This window comes from Emericellopsis atlantica (assembly GCF_019669845.1).
Source record: "Emericellopsis atlantica unplaced genomic scaffold F5Z01scaffold_20, whole genome shotgun sequence".
Classification (NCBI taxonomy): Eukaryota; Fungi; Ascomycota; class Sordariomycetes; order Hypocreales; family Bionectriaceae; genus Emericellopsis; species Emericellopsis atlantica.
In genome coordinates, this window is record NW_025764722.1 from 504,991 (window position 1) to 519,316 (window position 14,326).

Below are 14,326 nucleotides of genomic sequence, written 5' to 3' on the forward strand. Positions count from 1 at the left end.
AACCTTTGCGAACCCTGTGTTTAGCCATGATCGATCAGGCTCGACCTGCTGCTAATTCTTGCATGGGAGCCACTCTTAAGAACATTGTAGGCACTACTCCGTATATATGTATTTCCTAGTTAGCGAGGCTGTAGTGGAGGTCCGGGTAGACATCACGGATTCTGAGTGCTTTGCCGATAATAACTACACGCGTTGCTCAATATGTACATTTTTGTTGCGACAATGCTCATGTAGTTTAGTCAGATGTGCCCGGACCAAGCCCCTTGCATCACATTGATTCTGCAACCTCAGTAAGAATTTAGATTTTAGACTAGTATTTGATTCCTATTGAATAGGATGTAATTAAAAACGTTGGCGAGTGTGTTGATCTCCGAAGGTGGTGATTGAGCGTGGCCGCAGGGTAGTCTGCTGTAACCTAGCTGCGTACTACTCCGTACGTAGAAGTGATTGACACAAATTGCAAGCCACGTCTTCAACAAAGGGCAACGAAGAATCGTGTAAGGTAATGTACATGTACGGAAACCTTCGGGAATTGCCCTCTAGTCTCATCATTCTCATGAGATTTTCGACGCCACATCGCGGCGGAGTCCAACAGCCGATGCCTGCAACCAGTCCGCGACCCGTCTGACGGTCTGACTCGGTCTGGCGCGTTCGGGATGGCCCGCCCACTCTTCCAAAGTGACTCATTACAGACATCAGCATGCCAGGCTGGCCAGCTGCAGATCAGGAGCCGTCAACGAATAACGAACAGTCAGCAGGCTGTGAGAAACTCACGGCCAGAAATTGGAACAATGCTACCACATAATCCTGCAGAATTAATTAGCAGGTCGTGTTTTGTGACCACGAATCCTGCAGAATTCCCGCTGGGGGCCGGGCCAAGCCAACAGGCGGATTCGCGAGTATCCTAGGAGCGCCAACCCCACTACATAAATGTAGACTCAGAGGCCGGGTTGTGGAAACGACATGTAATTAGCAGATGCTATCAAATATGTATCAATTCTCAGGAGCCTTTTCATTTCTTGATGCCAAGTTTCAGATGTACATTTGTAGGCGGGAGCCGCGCGCGCGCAAGGGGCTTGCTCGGATGAACTCACTGGTCCAGTCATTACCTTGGGATGGAATTGTCAGCCAGCAGATCGACGTGTTTCACTTGTTCGGTACGTGCCTTGTTGGTAATTGGCGCGGCCGAGCCCTGGCGGAAGCAGTGGGACTGTGGTCCGGCGTCCGGGTTCCATTCTACCCACGTGGCATTTCAACAGGCACCTTTCGCGCCTTGGCCCTTTACATACACGAGTACCACTGCTATAAAAGTACATCAGTCATGAAACATGATGACCGTTCAACTTCAACAAGATATTGCAAGGAGTGCTTGAATAAACGCGTGTATACATGACTCGAATGTTGGCATTGAGTCTCTTTGACTTTCTGTTAAAAAAAAGACCCGCAGTAGCAACAGTGCCTATTTCAAATCGCGAAAGGGGAGTGTTCGCTGCTCAGAGACAAGTGCAAGTCGCATGACTGTATAGATCGCGACTCTAAGACAAAGACTCCACCTCAGAGACCAAATCTTTGATGTACTTGCTCTCTGCAAACAGAACGAGATATCTTTTGCCCTGATCGCTTTCGTGATCGAGGCCGCGAGCTTCACTGCAGTAAGAGAACGTCTAGCTTGTGCGTGTGATTATTGGGTTGAGACTTAGAACTAGGAGCAAGTCCTATTGTGTGGCTCCATAGTGAAAGGTACTTACAAGTATACCTGTAACAAGTGAGTAGGAACTGTGGCTTGCAGAACGATCATGCAGCTGGACGCGCTGCATCCTCTAGGTGTACCTGTCAAAGTGATACATTGGGCTATTGGCTGCTGATCACGTCTAATATGTATGCATACATGCTTCCTCTCTTCCACTTCCATCATGGTATTCTCTAAATCTTTGACTTTTTCGGAGCCGGCTTCGCCCTCATGATACTCTGCTGTGTCATTGAAGCGACCATCTGCCCACGCTCATCAAACAACCTCCCTTCGCTGTACGTCCTACCCTCACCACCCCTGGAGGTGGACCTCTCCTTCAAGAGCCAGTCCTCCATTTTCAGGTCTCCGACGAACATGCGCAACGCAAAGTCCAGACTCGCGCACGCACCGACGTCGTCGAGGAACATGTTCATAAATGTGAGCGGCAAGAAGGAAAGAGCCGCATCCATCAGAAAGGCCAAGGCGGCGAAATTCTCAGCCGGCGTCTTGAGCTCGCAAAGTGCGCGCTGCCACTCCGCCGAGAACCTGGACGTAATGGGCAGGTTGTCTTGCATCGTGGGGGCATGTTTCGCGACACCTCCCAGGTTCTGCCCAGACACGCCGTTTGTGCAGTATCTCGATTCGAACAGCTCGGCGTTTGCGCTGAATGTCTTGGCAAAGTGATCGGCTTCCTGCTGTGTGGCGAGACCTCGCGCTTTGAGGCTCTCGGCGTGGGACAGAAGTGTAGGACAATCGTCTGGCTTCGGCCATCGATCCCAGGTAGGTGTGGAGTAGTCGAACAGGGAAGGCTCACGTATTTGGAAATCGATCATGGCCTCTAGGCAGCTTCGAAAGTTGCCGTTGTCCAGCTTCTGCTTGATCTCCACGCGCCGGGTGGCAAAGGATCTGGTGTTCCGCGTCTGCGTGACTGAAGCGTACAACTTGCGGTCTGTGGACGCGGGCCCGAGGAAGTGGCCCATCATGGAATACGGGACAAGCGACTCGGGCACGGTGGCATACGCAGCGCTCATGGCGATTGCGAGGGCGCATCCACCGTACGCCATGGGCGATGCGTTGCCCATGTGGACAGGCAGTGCTTTGGAGACGAACTCATTAGGACCCAATCTGTCCACAGAGACCTGTTCGACCAGTGATGGGGCCATGTCTCCGTTGCCTGTGCTGGGGGTGAAGAGAGTGATTAATGAGAAAAGACGACTTGAATTCGTTTGATAGAACGGGAGAAGACTGGATGTTTGCGCGTGGCACTCGGCAGCATGCATTCGGTCGGAGTGGAGCCCAGTGCAACCTCGGTTCAGACTCCAGAGTGCGAGGCCGGCGCAGTGGGGGTCGCGCAGCGATACTTCTTCGGGATACCGTTTGTCGATGCCAAGGTCAGCGAGACTTTATGGCACAAGAGCTGTTCGAACGCTCAAGTAGGCGCAGGGTGAGCCAAGGAATCAAGGGAGATGCTCGCACCACGAGCGCACCGAATGATCTCACCGGAAGATGGGCTCCATTGAAGCGGGAGCTTGAGCTTGCTCGGCGAGGAAAATTACTACTATGAACGACATTCAACAGCGCCTTCGTGACCGATCAGCAGGGATTTTGTTTCTCACGTTGTGAAAATTGAATCGTGGACAACTTGTAAGCATCCTTCACTCCGCTGGTTGTTGGGTATTTTCACCAGGTACCTTACCAAGGCCCAAGAGTCGAGACGCAGTGATGCACAGATAAGGTTTACGATCCTGCGTCGGTAGCGCGGATCTGATAACTATAGCATGCATATGTGTACGTAGTAATTATATATGATTAGTGAGTACCGATAGGTGATCTCTCACCAGAGGGTAGGGCTGGACGATGGTACCTATCAGCCCTGGGCGACGCTGATGCTTCGAGTCCAGTCGTGGACTACCGGTAGCAGATTGGCCGCTCTCAAAAACATGCACCCAACACCGTACGCTGCTCAGGGCACTGTTATTTGATGTGAAGTATAGCAAAGGGATTTAACTTTGGCCTGACGTCAGTCATCGCTCTTCGGATTTACTCTGTCTTGCCAATGTAGGATCACGCATGATCTTGACTCTCATCGCTGCAAATCGGACGGAGTACGTGCCAAGTCCGTTGTCCGACACGGCATGGACTGGACGACGTCACGACTCAAGCCTCCCCATGCAGCAGGGCATCAGACCGACTCGCGGTGGGAGCTGTGAGAAGCTGAGAGTAGAGTTCGTGCGAATAGAATATGAAGGAGACGAGGAGAAGTTTGCCATAGAGTCACGAGTAAAAAACACGAGGTCACCAGGATAAATGTGCGGAGATGGAGCCGACAATCCCGGACCTGAAGAATCAGCAATCACGGGCGCACATCAGTGGAGCACTCGAGAGAGCGAGTTCCCTTTTCGTCTCGCCTTCTCAACTGATAAAACCCCGAAGTCCGACATGATTAAAGTTTCCTTCCGTGCTGACAACGCGGGTCCCTGAGACCGGAACCAACGTCAATCCTCCCAATTTTCCTGTCCTTCCAGTCTACTTCCAGTCGCCTCGCCCTCCCTTTCTCTTACCACCCCGTACCCTCGACGAACAACGCGCCAGAAGACGAGCTCACTCATCACCCGTCCCTCAACATGAGCAGCGACGCCATCGCCGACCCGGTGCACCCGTCCGATGACCCATCCGCCGTGCAGGCGCAGTCCTACCCCAATGGCCACCTGGGTCACTTGACGCAGAGCGAAGAGGAGGCGCTCAACAAATTCAGAGCTCTTCTGGAGGAGAGAGGATACTGGAAACCCGGTCCCCCCGCCTCGCATGACGACCCCACGTTGTTGTACGCAGCCAGCCCCCTGCGCGCGCGTGAAAGACCCAGACGTTGACTGACGTTGTATAGGCGCTTCCTCCGTGCCCGTCGATGGGTCCCTGAAGATGCCTTTACGCAATTCAAAGAAACTGAGGATTGGCGTGTCGCCAACGACATTGATGTTCTGTACCGCACCATCGAGATTGATGCCTACGAACAAAGCAGGCGCTTGGTAATCATCCATCCCGACGTCGAGGCCTTGGCCATCCGTATACGCGTACTAACAAACCTTAAAGTACCCTCAATGGACTGGTCGTCGTGACCGCCGCGGCATCCCCGTCTACGTCTACGAGGTCAAGCCCCTTGACGCCAAAACCGTCTCTGAATACGAGCGCCTCGGCAACCAGACCTTCTCCGATGCGAAAACCGACGGGAAAACGCCCTCGGGGATGCTTCGCCTCTTCTCCCTCTACGAGAACCTGACGCGCTTCAACCAGCCCCTCTGCACACAGCTCAAGGACAGGCAGTACCCCGAAGTGCCCATCACCATGTGTAACAACGTTGTAGACATCTCGGGCGTGGGGCTGAAGCAGTTTTGGAATCTCAAGTCGCATATGCAGTCTGCATCGCAGCTCGCAACAGCATATTACCCAGAAACATTGGACCGCATCTTCATCATTGGTGCGCCCATGTTCTTCGGTACCGTCTGGGGGTGGATCAAGAGGTGGTTCGATCCCATCACCGTGTCCAAAATCTTCATCTTGAGCGCGCACGAGGTCAAGCCCACGCTCGAGAGTTTCATTGACATTAAGAACATTCCCAAGAAGTACGGTGGCGAGCTGGACTTTGAGTTTGGAAAGCTGCCTCTGCCTGACCCTGAGTTCGAGGGCATCCTCGAGTGGGAAAACGGCCACACCTCGTTCCCGACCGGCCCTCTATTGTGGGAAGAGATTGACGGCGGCAAGAAGATGGCGTGTGTGCTCTACGGCCAGCGCGACGGGAACAAGGTCCACGAACGTATTTGCACGATTCCCAAAGTGTGGCCACCAGTTCCTTATCAGAAGATGAACGGCGTCGTGCCCGACCCCGAGGTTCTCAAGAACATAGAGGAAAATCACTCGTCCGACGACACAATTGCCAGTGGGGAGGAGTTGAAGAAACTTGACATCAACGATAAAGCAGAGCAGCCTGCGAGCGTGCCTGCTGCTTGAGCTTGGAAGGGCAAATGATGCCATTCGCTTAGACGAAGACGACGACTACTTTTACGTACGATACCCGGCACACAATACCATCGGGAAAGGGCATGGAGGAAAACAAGCGATTGAAAACATACACACACGCACTTTGGGTATCATCATCATCATCATCATCATTGTCTTTGTCTATAGATCTATATATCTCGGCGCTCTATGCTTTGTATCCTCGCCTCCGGCGCCATTCGGCCACGCCCTTCTCAATCTCTGTCCATGTGACACCATCTCTGACCAGGTACATGGTCACACCCAGGGTTTCCGTGTCCCTGTTCCGTGCTTCGTCGTCAAAGAACAGCATGTCCTCGTGCTTGAGACCCGTCCTTTTGTGTAACGCTTCAAAATGACGGATTTTGCAGCTGGGGTAAATCTCCATTCCCGCATCAAACACATCGCCTGCTTTTTTCACCTTCTCGCCGTCGGTGCTAGGAGGCAGATGCAACAGCTTGAGAAGGTCTCTCGCCAGGCTGGGTGCTGACGTCCTCGAGGCCACGCCGATTTTCACACCCTCGCCCAGGGTAGGCAGAGCCTGCAGGATGCTGGGCACGTCCTCGTAAAACGCATAGTCCTCGCCGTACCGATCTGTCGCGGCAGAGTGTGTGCTGTTGGGCTTGAGAGGCGGCGTGACGTGCGTGTCGACCCAGAATGGCCAGAGGGTGTAGTCGAGGTCGAAGACTATGAGTTTGGGCAGCGGGCCTTCTGTGAGCGAGGCGGGTGGTTGGGTGGATGAGACAGGGAGCGTGGGTTGGCGTGTCAACTTTTTAGGCATGGTGACGGAAATGAATGTGGCGACAGAGAACGGCCTTGAGGCTATGAATGAGTGATTGTAAGTCTGAGGATAGTCTATTAGAAGATGGGGAATTGAGGCTGTCCTGGAAATCTGTCCCTGGATCGAGTAAGAATTTCAGGTGGCGGTTTTGGAGGGGCTCCGTCATCGCTCAACCTCCCTTTTCCATTTGGTTACGATGCGCGCGTATACCAACCAGCGGTTCTGGGCTAAGATTCTAGATATCCTATTGAGACGCATTGTAATTCAACCAGTCGACAAATATGCCAACTTGGGAAAGCCACTGTTATGACGCGTCTTGGTATACACAGATCGACATGTGTATGGCAGCGCCGTATTGCAGACCCAACCCGAATGCCCATAATTTGACCAAGAGATGGACTCCATATCTCGAATAGTGCCTGACGATTTCTATCAAGTTCGCCGTGCCCCTGAAAACCATACATATGCAAAAACTGCCTGCCGTGATAAATTCCGACTAGCAGTCCCTCGAGTGTCGGATCTGGAGCTAATGGGGCTTTTAGCGGCGGGCGATGACGAAAGGGCGCGATCTGTAGCGTCTAGATTTCATCATCGGGCACTCAAGCTTAGGAGGCTTGTGGTACATGACAAGCGGGCGCATTGAAGCAGGGTTTCAACAGACATGGTGATGTATTGACACACTAAGCTACCGGTATTTGAGCCCAAAATATCAGAAAGTGAGGAGAACAGGAAGCATACTTCATACCGGGTAGGCAGAGCAGCTTCGGCCATGACGCAATGGGCCCTCGTACCAGCGGAGGACAGATCTGAGATAAGGTGAAGTGATGGTCGTGAATTTGGTCAAGGAACCATAGCAGCGGATTGCAATGGGGCTGTATGATCGTCAGTAACGGGACTGGAGCTCAAGATGTACTGCAGCCCAGCAGCACGGGCATGTTCTGCGTCACTTTGGCGGCCTAGTTACGCAGGTTGTTGTTGCGCTGGATCCAGGACAGGACAGTGGGGTTGGTTCTTCGCCGCACCCACCCACCACTACCTCGAGGTCCGTCCCTCCACAACTTGGACCTCTGGTGATTCTCCTCTTTTCCTACCAACTACCTCATCCCCAAACGCATCGACAGCTCGACTCACGCCTCATTTACCGACAACATAGCAGACAACACCTTGTACATTCTGCATCTTCTTTCACCATGGCTCCTGCGCCGAACCCTAACCTCCCGCTTCAGGAGCGGGTGCTCGCTCTGGTCCAAACCCTGCAGTGTACGTGGTCTTTCTGGTCGTGTGATGACGGGGGGACGCTGGAAGCTGTCTGCCGCCTGAGCAAGCTTTTCGGCGTCTTCGCTCCGCATCATTCGTCTGTTGGAATCAATTGCTAACAATAACAGTCGCTTGGTTTGCTGGGTAAGTTCACTTGTCATCATGCCTGCCCGCACCGAGCTTCCCCGCCATCCGCACATGCCAACAACGAGCAACCGCACCGAGGAGATGGGCACATTCGCAACACCAATGCGAAAACCAACAACGCCACGACGGACGGACAGCTAACACAAACAGACACGTCACTCTTCTTTTCACGACCTTCCGCTATGCACTGTCATGGATCCGCATGAACTACTACACCCGCATGGCCCAGTTCTGCTACCGAACCTCCTTCGTCGCCGCGGCGCTCACCTACGGTATCGTAGTCTACAAGACCCAGCGCGCGAGGGCAAAGACTGGCGCCAAGGCTCCTCCCAGCGCCCTCGGACTGCTCTCTGACGAGAACGTCCAGTACCTGCGTGAGTAGACGAAGCGTTCAGCCAGCACGAATCGACCCCGCTAATGTGTGCCAGTGCTCGCCCTTGTCTGGCTCTTCTCTCCCCAGTACCCGCTCGCCCTGCTGCCGTACTGTGTCTACTCCGTCTTCCACTTTGCGACCTACACCCGCGCCAACCTGATCCCGACCATCTCGCCGCCCAAGAATGCCGCCGACGGCGCGTCTGCCGCGGCCAAGGTCAAGACGGACAGCCCCCTTGCGGCCCAGATTGGCGCCTTTGTCAAGGAGTACTATGACGCCAGCATGGCCGTCGTGTCCGGTCTCGAGATCCTCCTCTGGTTCCGCGTCCTCTTCTCCGCCATCCTTTTCCAGCGCCGCTCGTGGATCCTGATCGTCCTGTACACTGCCTTCCTGCGTGCCCGCTTCTCGCAGAGCACGCACATTAAGAACTCGTTCGCTCAACTCGGCGCCCGCGTTGACGCGCTTGTCGGTGCGCAGGGCACGCCCCCTGCAGCTCGCCAGGTCTGGGACGTCGTGAAGAACGCCTCTAGGCAGTTTGTCGACATCACGGATGTCAGCAAGTACATTGGTGGCGCCGGCCCCGCCAAGAAGACCTCGTAAGGAGCTTATCTGGCGACTCGATAGGAGCTTAGCGAGCTTCATGTGGTGGATGTGCGGACACTTGAAGCACACACATTGGGCAAGAAGTCATCAGAGGTCTATCGATACATGGAGCCTGCAAAAGAAAACATGACAGATGATGGTGATACGATACCCAGGGCGAGGGTGGAGTGAGCCATGTGATGGGTGGCACTGGGCTGCCGTGATAGTGCCACGAATGGCCGTCTGCGACGATGGATAGGGCGGAGAGGGAGATTAACTTGCTTGCGATGCGTTTGCCCTACGTTTACTCTGCAGTTGATTTGCTTTTTGGGTTTGGTAGAGGGGTAGTTATGGTTCGGAAAAGGGGTTTGCTAGTGATTCGCAGGTGTTGACTTGACTGTTGGCGATATGATGAACGACAATGTTACCTCGTTACTATCCTCTACGGCAATGGCTCCTGAATGACTTTTTGGTAGACGCAATTGTCAGATGTCTTCCGTGCCAAAGCCCAGTGCCAACTCTTGGATACTGCGCGCACTTCACTTGGTGATGCTTGGTGGGGCTAGATGAGTGCCCAGCCTGAGCTTCGGGGAATGACGTCGCCAGTGGTCGCCCCAGTTTCTACGTAGCTGCCCTGGCCAGCTTCATCGGCTCCAGACTGAACTTCGATTTCCAACTGCTACGCACGACAGCCGGCCGTCTCCTTGTGAGACTTCACCAGCGTAAGCTTCCTGCCCTCTTTTCTGGTGTGCGAACAGTTTCGAACATTGGCCGATTATCACCAGTCTCTTCTGCGCTCTTCAGCCTCTACTGTACCGTATCGATTACCGCCAGGGCCACCCGCCCTTTTGATCGCCTCTGGTCGGCAACAGACATGGCCTCTATTCTTCGACAAATCGTCGCTGGGCCCCGCGCTCGACATGCCGACTCTGGCCTCGACCTCTCGTACATCACCGACTACATCATCGCCACATCCGGCCCCTCACAGACCTACCCGCAACGCGCCTACCGAAACCCGCTCGACCACCTCGTCGCGTTTCTGGACGAGAAACATGGCGACAATTGGGCGATATGGGAGTTTCGCGCCGAGGGCACGGGATACCCTGATGATCTCGTTTACAACCGGATACGACATTATCCGTGGCCAGACCATCACCCGCCTCCGTTCAGAATGGTGCCCATGATCATGGGAAGCATGCGCAACTGGTTGCACGGCGGGGACCTGGATGCTCACAGTGACGAGGATCTCCTGAAGAAGATGGACGTGACGTCAGAGCGCAACAAGGACAGGGTCGTGGTGGTGCACTGCAAAGCGGGCAAGGGGAGAAGTGGAAGCATGAGCTGCAGCTACCTCATATCCGAGGAGGGCTGGACGGCGGAGGATGCGTTGGCGAGGTTCACTGCGCGAAGGATGAGGCCACAGTTTGGGGCTGGCGTGTCCATCCCTTCACAACTACGCTGGGTGGCATACGTCGATCAGTGGACCAAGAACGGGAAGCAGTACATTGACCGACCGATCGAAATCGTGGAGGTGCACGTCTGGGGGTTAAGAAACGGTGTCAAGGTGGACATTGAGGGCTTCAAGGACGAGGGGAAGAAAATATCGACCTTTCACACATTTACAAAGGACGAGAGGGTGGTCGTGGAGGGCGACGCGCCTCCAGGTCCGGGATTGAGCGACGTGGTCTGGGAGATGGCAGGCTACGCCGCCGACAAGACGAAGCAGAACAAGGCGCCCGAGGAGGCGGAGCTATCGGAGGCGACGAATCCTGGGGACGACGACGCGTCGAGCGAAAGCAAGGAACACAAGCGGAGGAAACGACCGACGGAGCTCATCAAGATGGCATCGTCCACGTCAGCACGGCAGGTCGGCAAGCTGAAGAGTATGACCTTTGCCGACCAGAGAAGCCTCGACAGCGAGGAGGAAGAGGCGGAACCTGGTGGCATGGCCGTCATCCTCAAGCCGAAGACACCCGTCCGCATCCCGACGAGCGACGTCAACATCTCCGTCGAGCGGCGAAACAAGACCAACAAGAGCATGGGGTTGACCATGGTCACGGCCGTGGGGCATGTGTGGTTCAATGTATTCTTTGAGGGCCAAAGGTCGGAAAACGATAACAAACCGGATACAAACGGTGTCTTTTCAATAGACTGGGACGCCATGGACGGTATTAAAGGAACAAGTAGGAAAGGCGCGCGCGCGCTGGATAGACTGGCTGTGGTGTGGCGGGTAGCAGGCGAGGACGGAGAGTCTGTGGTCGAGCCTGAGTTGGGAACGCCCATTGCACAAAACCGACCAGCCCCGTGGACTGGCGAGGTCGATAAGGAGAGAGACCTGGGCCTGAGGGTGCAGAGCCCCGACAGCAAGGACGTCAGTGAGGGCAGCAGCGTGAAGAGCGCGAGTGCAGCCGAGCCAGGAGAGAGCAGGACCAAGGGCGTGGAGCGCGTGGATCAGGACAGCGATGTACAGTCTATCGATAAAGTCAGGAGCAGTGGGCCGACGGGGGACATTTTAGAAGAGGAGGGTATTGAAGGGGAGGATAAAGCTGAAGGTGGTGGTCAAGGGTCGTTGGGGGTGAGGGATGAGGGCATCACGGACCGGACCTCTGTGCTGAAGGAGACCCCGGCGGGGTCGGAGGTGAAGACACCCGAGAGTGGGCTCAAGAAATGATCAGTACGGATACTCCATGCAAGTATATACAACATATGTACTATTGTACAGCGACATTCAATATTCCACGTGTAATTCCAATGCGGTCCAGTGGTGAGCAGCGCGCTCCTCGGCTATCCGATGGCACGAGCATCTGCGTATGATGGCCTCAGGCTCAGCCATCAACTGGAATCCATGATGCCTCGACCACGGGCTTTGAGGCAGGCCTAGGCTCGGTAACAAAGGCTGGATTGGCAAAGCGGAGCCTCCGTGGCGTGGAGGCTAATCGAGGACAGCCTCGGCTCGGTATTGACGACGATGGATTAAATTGGGCCAGATGCCTCAGATTCCAGTCCCAGACCAGATGCCGACGTCGCTTCACTCTCCTCCCTCCAGACCACGCGCGCTTCTGAACAACTGTCCGATCAAGTCAAACGCACAGTCCCCCCCAACACCACAGTCGTCATGTCGCCCAACCCCGAGTGGGTGAAGAAGCTGGTCGTGGCCTCACCGCAAGGGAGCGAGCTGCTGGCCACGGAACGCGCGAGCAGCAACCTCGACGTCGACCAGCTCGCCGAGTACCTGTTTGGCAAGAATGAGCTCGAGACGCGCGAGCGCGTGCTCAAGGTCCTCACCGCGGACCCCGTCTTTGACAAGTCCCAAAACTACTTTCAGGGCCGCGAGGCGCGCATCGAGGCCTCCCTGGCCAAGGCCAAGCGCCTGCGCCAGCTGCAGGTCGAGCACAACTGGTCACAGGACGAGTATCTCGTCGCCAACGACCTGCTGAGCGAGCCGACCCCGTACGGTCTGCACGCGTCCATGTTCCTCAAGACCCTGCGCGACCAGGGCACGCCAGAGCAGCACAAGCTCTTCCTCGAGAGGGCCGAGCAGTACAAGATCATTGGGTGCTACGCGCAGACCGAGCTTGGCCACGGCTCCAACGTCCGCGGCCTGGAGACGACGGCCACCTGGAACCAGAGCGACAAGACGTTTGTCCTCCACTCGCCTCACCTCACCTCGTCCAAGTGGTGGATCGGCTCGCTCGGCAAGGTCGCCAACCACGCCGTCGTCATGGCGCAGCTCGTCATTGATGGCAAGCGCTTCGGTCCGCACCCCTTTGTCGTCCAGATCAGAGATCTCAAGACCCACGAGCCGTTGGAGAATGTCCACGTGGGCGACATTGGCCCCAAGTTCGGCTACAACACCATGGACAATGGCTTCCTCCTCCTCAACCAGGTCAAGGTGCCGCACGTCAACATGCTCGCCCGATTCTCCCGCGTCGACCCCCAATCAGGGAGGTACCAGCGGCCATCCAACCCGTCAGCCGTGTACGGCACCCTCACCTGGGTCCGCAGCAACATTGTGCTGCAGTCCGGCTCGGTCCTGGCGCGTGGTGTGACCATTGCCACCCGCTACTGCGCCGTGCGCCGCCAGTTCCAGGATCTCGACGCCAAGGGCAACGTGGGCGAGAACCAGGTGATCAACTACACCATGGTGCAGTACCGCCTGTTGCCACTTCTCGCTGCCACCTTTGCGCTGCACTTTACAGGACGCAGCATGATCAACATGTACGAGGAGGCCCAGAAGAGGATGGCGGCAGGGCAGGATGCTGGACAGCTGAGTGACGCCAACCGACGACCTGGCCCCGAGGAGATCAACCCTGGCACCGACCTGCTTGCCGACCTGCACGCCACCTCGTGTGCCCTCAAGGCCTACGGCAGCACCGTGGCAGGCGAGGGTCTCGAGGTCTGCCGCCGTGCCTGTGGTGGCCACGGCTACAGCTCGTTCTCGGGCATCGGGACCTGGTTTGCAGACTACCTACCCACCTTGACCTGGGAGGGTGACAACTACATGTTGACACAGCAGGTCTGCCGCTACCTGCTCAAGACAGCCCGCGCCGTGCTCGCCGGCACCGCAGGCGACAACGACACCTCGCGGAGCTTCAAGGCCTTCCTGGCGCGCCGGGACACGGGCGCCGCCTTTGACATCCTCACATCCGACAAGGACCTCGTTGACGCCTTTGCCTGGCGCGTGGCGTACCTCACCTTTGAGGCCCTGCAGCACCGCGACGCGGACAAGCAGTCGTGGAACAGCCTCCTCGTCGATTTCCACCGCCTGAGCACGGCGCACGCGCAGTACATGGTGGTCAAGTCCTTCTACGACGCCCTCGCCGCCGAGTCGGCGCCTGGCTCGCTCGATCGACAGACCACGGGCGTCCTCCACAAGCTGTTCCGCCTCTTCGCCCTGCACACGCTGGAGCGCGAGGCGTCCGAGTTCTTCTCGAGCAGCGCGACGACGGTGCGCCAGATTCAGCTCTCGCGCAAGGCCGTCATGAAGCTCCTCGAGGAGGTGCGTCCCCACGCCGTCCGCCTGGCGGATTCGTGGAGTTTCCCGGACTGGCAGCTGGACTCGAGTCTCGGCCGTTACGACGGCAATGTCTACGAGGACCTGTTCCACCGCGCGAGCGAACTGAACCCGCTCAACAAAGTTGTCTTTGATCCGTACCCGGACAACAACATCATTCTGAAAAAGGACAATCGCACAAAGAGCAAGCTATGAGCGGCGTTGGGCTTAGAAGGATATCATGTATAAATATCGAATGCATTAGACTTTACTATTCATTCGCCTGACTGAAGACTTGTGATAGATGCATCTAGTCTCATACAATGGCGACATCATGTTCTCACCATACTTGTACTCACAGCGATGAATGTTTGATATGTGTCGATACACGTACGTTCCGTTCACATACGGGTATTGAGGTGTGGTCAAGGC

General features: G+C 55.8%; 6 protein-coding genes across 6 annotated transcripts; 4 read left to right on the forward strand and 2 right to left on the reverse strand.

Moving 5' to 3' along the window:
• Positions 1-1,778: 1,778 nt before the first annotated feature.
• Positions 1,779-3,004, reverse strand: F5Z01DRAFT_660426 (thioesterase-like superfamily-domain-containing protein). Its single transcript, XM_046263827.1, has one exon. The coding sequence runs from the start codon at positions 2,890-2,892 to the stop codon at positions 1,924-1,926; it is 969 nt and encodes a 322-aa protein (XP_046116643.1). The 5' UTR covers positions 2,893-3,004; the 3' UTR covers positions 1,779-1,923.
• A 1,039-nt stretch (positions 3,005-4,043) lies between these two features.
• Positions 4,044-5,832, forward strand: F5Z01DRAFT_690525 (CRAL/TRIO domain-containing protein). The gene is made up of 3 exons (XM_046266117.1): positions 4,044-4,553; positions 4,614-4,755; positions 4,820-5,832. Exons 1-3 carry the CDS (start codon positions 4,354-4,356, stop codon positions 5,732-5,734), a joined length of 1,257 nt encoding a protein of 418 aa, XP_046116644.1. The 5' UTR covers positions 4,044-4,353; the 3' UTR covers positions 5,735-5,832.
• On the reverse strand, positions 5,833-6,739 carry F5Z01DRAFT_223671 (magnesium-dependent phosphatase-1 family protein). Its single transcript, XM_046258244.1, has one exon. It carries the CDS (start codon positions 6,540-6,542, stop codon positions 5,931-5,933), a length of 612 nt encoding a protein of 203 aa, XP_046116645.1. The 5' UTR covers positions 6,543-6,739; the 3' UTR covers positions 5,833-5,930.
• Positions 6,740-7,459: 720 nt separating this feature from the next.
• Positions 7,460-9,347, forward strand: F5Z01DRAFT_223683 (uncharacterized protein). The gene is made up of 4 exons (XM_046258246.1): positions 7,460-7,802; positions 7,928-7,943; positions 8,097-8,320; positions 8,375-9,347. Exons 1-4 carry the CDS (start codon positions 7,733-7,735, stop codon positions 8,917-8,919), a joined length of 855 nt encoding a protein of 284 aa, XP_046116646.1. The 5' UTR covers positions 7,460-7,732; the 3' UTR covers positions 8,920-9,347.
• A 428-nt stretch (positions 9,348-9,775) lies between these two features.
• Positions 9,776-11,669, forward strand: F5Z01DRAFT_682535 (protein-tyrosine phosphatase-like protein; the record flags this gene model as incomplete). Its single annotated transcript, XM_046265770.1, has 2 exons — positions 9,776-11,466; positions 11,624-11,669. 2 exons carry the CDS (start codon positions 9,776-9,778, stop codon positions 11,667-11,669), a joined length of 1,737 nt encoding a protein of 578 aa, XP_046116647.1.
• A 125-nt stretch (positions 11,670-11,794) lies between these two features.
• F5Z01DRAFT_223676 (acyl-CoA oxidase) lies at positions 11,795-14,133 on the forward strand. The gene has a single exon (XM_046258245.1). It carries the CDS (start codon positions 12,017-12,019, stop codon positions 14,108-14,110), a length of 2,094 nt encoding a protein of 697 aa, XP_046116648.1. The 5' UTR covers positions 11,795-12,016; the 3' UTR covers positions 14,111-14,133.
• The last annotated feature ends 193 nt before the right edge of the window (positions 14,134-14,326 follow it).

Excerpts from the sequence above, each read along its gene's own strand:
- F5Z01DRAFT_690525 (XM_046266117.1), top strand. The coding sequence starts at position 4,354 with ATGAGCAGCGACGCCATCGCCGACCCGGTGCACCCGTCCGATGACCCA. Across the intron at positions 4,554-4,613 it reads CATGACGACCCCACGTTGTT|GCGCTTCCTCCGTGCCCGTC; the intron begins GTACGCAGCCAG and ends GACGTTGTATAG. Across the intron at positions 4,756-4,819 it reads ACGAACAAAGCAGGCGCTTG|TACCCTCAATGGACTGGTCG; the intron begins GTAATCATCCAT and ends CAAACCTTAAAG.
- F5Z01DRAFT_660426 (XM_046263827.1), bottom strand. The coding sequence starts at position 2,892 with ATGGCCCCATCACTGGTCGAACAGGTCTCTGTGGACAGATTGGGTCCT.
- F5Z01DRAFT_223683 (XM_046258246.1), top strand. The coding sequence starts at position 7,733 with ATGGCTCCTGCGCCGAACCCTAACCTCCCGCTTCAGGAGCGGGTGCTC. Across the intron at positions 8,321-8,374 it reads CGAGAACGTCCAGTACCTGC|TGCTCGCCCTTGTCTGGCTC; the intron begins GTGAGTAGACGA and ends AATGTGTGCCAG.
- F5Z01DRAFT_223671 (XM_046258244.1), bottom strand. The coding sequence starts at position 6,542 with ATGCCTAAAAAGTTGACACGCCAACCCACGCTCCCTGTCTCATCCACC.
- F5Z01DRAFT_223676 (XM_046258245.1), top strand. The coding sequence starts at position 12,017 with ATGTCGCCCAACCCCGAGTGGGTGAAGAAGCTGGTCGTGGCCTCACCG.